Genomic DNA, 1,317 nt, shown 5'->3' with positions numbered 1-1,317 from the left:
GCAGAAAAACACAGCCGTGATAGCAACTCTCTCCTCTTCTTAAATCAGCACTAAGTTTTCTGTTTTTTGAATTGAAAACATCCTGGCTGAAAACCTGGCCTTAAAAGTTTCACGGATCAGTTTAGGTCAGTGAGTAGAATTAGATATCCCACTTCACACTGTTTAGCCAACAGGGTTCACTGTCTTAGTTGGAGACTGCTTTCTAGGTTTTATTGTCCAGCTGTAGGATATGAACACTCAGCACTATCGACAGACAGTAGAGAGGACATATTGTCTGTTAAATGAGATTTTTTTTTCTTAGCAATGAAAAGTACAATAAAATATCCTTTCAAAAAACCTGATGGGGAGTGGTCGGTGTCACCTTAACACACAGTTGAGTCTAACATTTAGCCAGATGTTTTCATTTTATTTAACACTTGAAATGTATTTTATAAAAGTTGTTTTTTATAGGATCATCTTAAAGACGGTATTTTTATTTTATAGAGATATTTTGCTATTTAATGATAGGTTAATTACTGAGATTTGAACTTTTAATCACACCTTTTAGTCTATGCTGCTTCATGCACACACTGGGGAGCAAGGTAGGTATTTTGATGCCCAAAACCCCGTGATGGAGGAATTTCCCGTTGGAAGCAAGGAAGCCCGCGGGCTGGGGCGGGAGCCGTTGGCACTCACCCTGTAGTCCCCCAGCTGCTTCAGCAGCCCCGCCCTGTGCCCGTCCTCCACGTCCTCCCCCCGACTCTCCTCCAGCAGCGGCAGGAAGTGGCGCAGAGTGGCCGTGCAGTGCCTGTTCCACCGCGTCAGGTGGCGCGGCCTCCAGCCCATGATCTTCTCTCTCAGTATCTTCTCAATCCTGTTTATAAAAATAAACGCCATGGTTGGCTGATTCGACTTTTCCCTTTTAAACAAAAGTCCAGTTTGTATGCAATGGGGAGTCAGGTGTTGACATAACCACCTTTTTGTTGGAGTTGTCATTCACTAGCCATAGCTGGTACTTAACACGGGCTAATCCCTGCAGATTCAAGAATTAACCCGAGTGTTCCTTGCCCTTAAGTACTGTATGTGGTGGGGTGGGAAACAGACCCGTGGACAGAAAGTAGATGACAGCCTAGGGGCGGGAACATGTTTGAACTGTCACACGAAAGAGGGAGCGCCGAATAGTGGGGATAGCCAAGTTCAATACATAGAGCAAAAGATTTTTTTAAATATCATATTTTTTAATATGTAAATATATATATATTTATCCTTTGTTCCTTGGTAACATATATACAGACATAATTTAGACCCAGGCATAAGAGTTGGGGCTTATACTGAAAG

At 42.7% G+C, this 1,317-nt stretch overlaps 1 protein-coding gene across 1 annotated transcript in view; it reads right to left on the bottom strand.

Annotated features, from left to right (window-relative positions):
• CC2D2A (coiled-coil and C2 domain containing 2A) overlaps nucleotides 1-1,317 on the bottom strand; it is a 117,900-nt gene that overhangs the window by 2,477 nt on the left and 114,106 nt on the right. The window contains exon 35 of the mRNA XM_023533927.1: nucleotides 676-853. Within this exon, the coding sequence (XP_023389695.1) occupies nucleotides 676-853 (178 nt within the window). The remainder of the gene's footprint in view (nucleotides 1-675; nucleotides 854-1,317) is intronic.

Source organism: Pteropus vampyrus, unplaced genomic scaffold (genome assembly GCF_000151845.1).
Source record: "Pteropus vampyrus isolate Shadow unplaced genomic scaffold, Pvam_2.0 Scaffold5, whole genome shotgun sequence".
NCBI lineage: Eukaryota > Metazoa > Chordata > Mammalia > Chiroptera > Pteropodidae > Pteropus > Pteropus vampyrus.
This window is presented reverse-complemented; position numbering and strand designations above follow the sequence as displayed.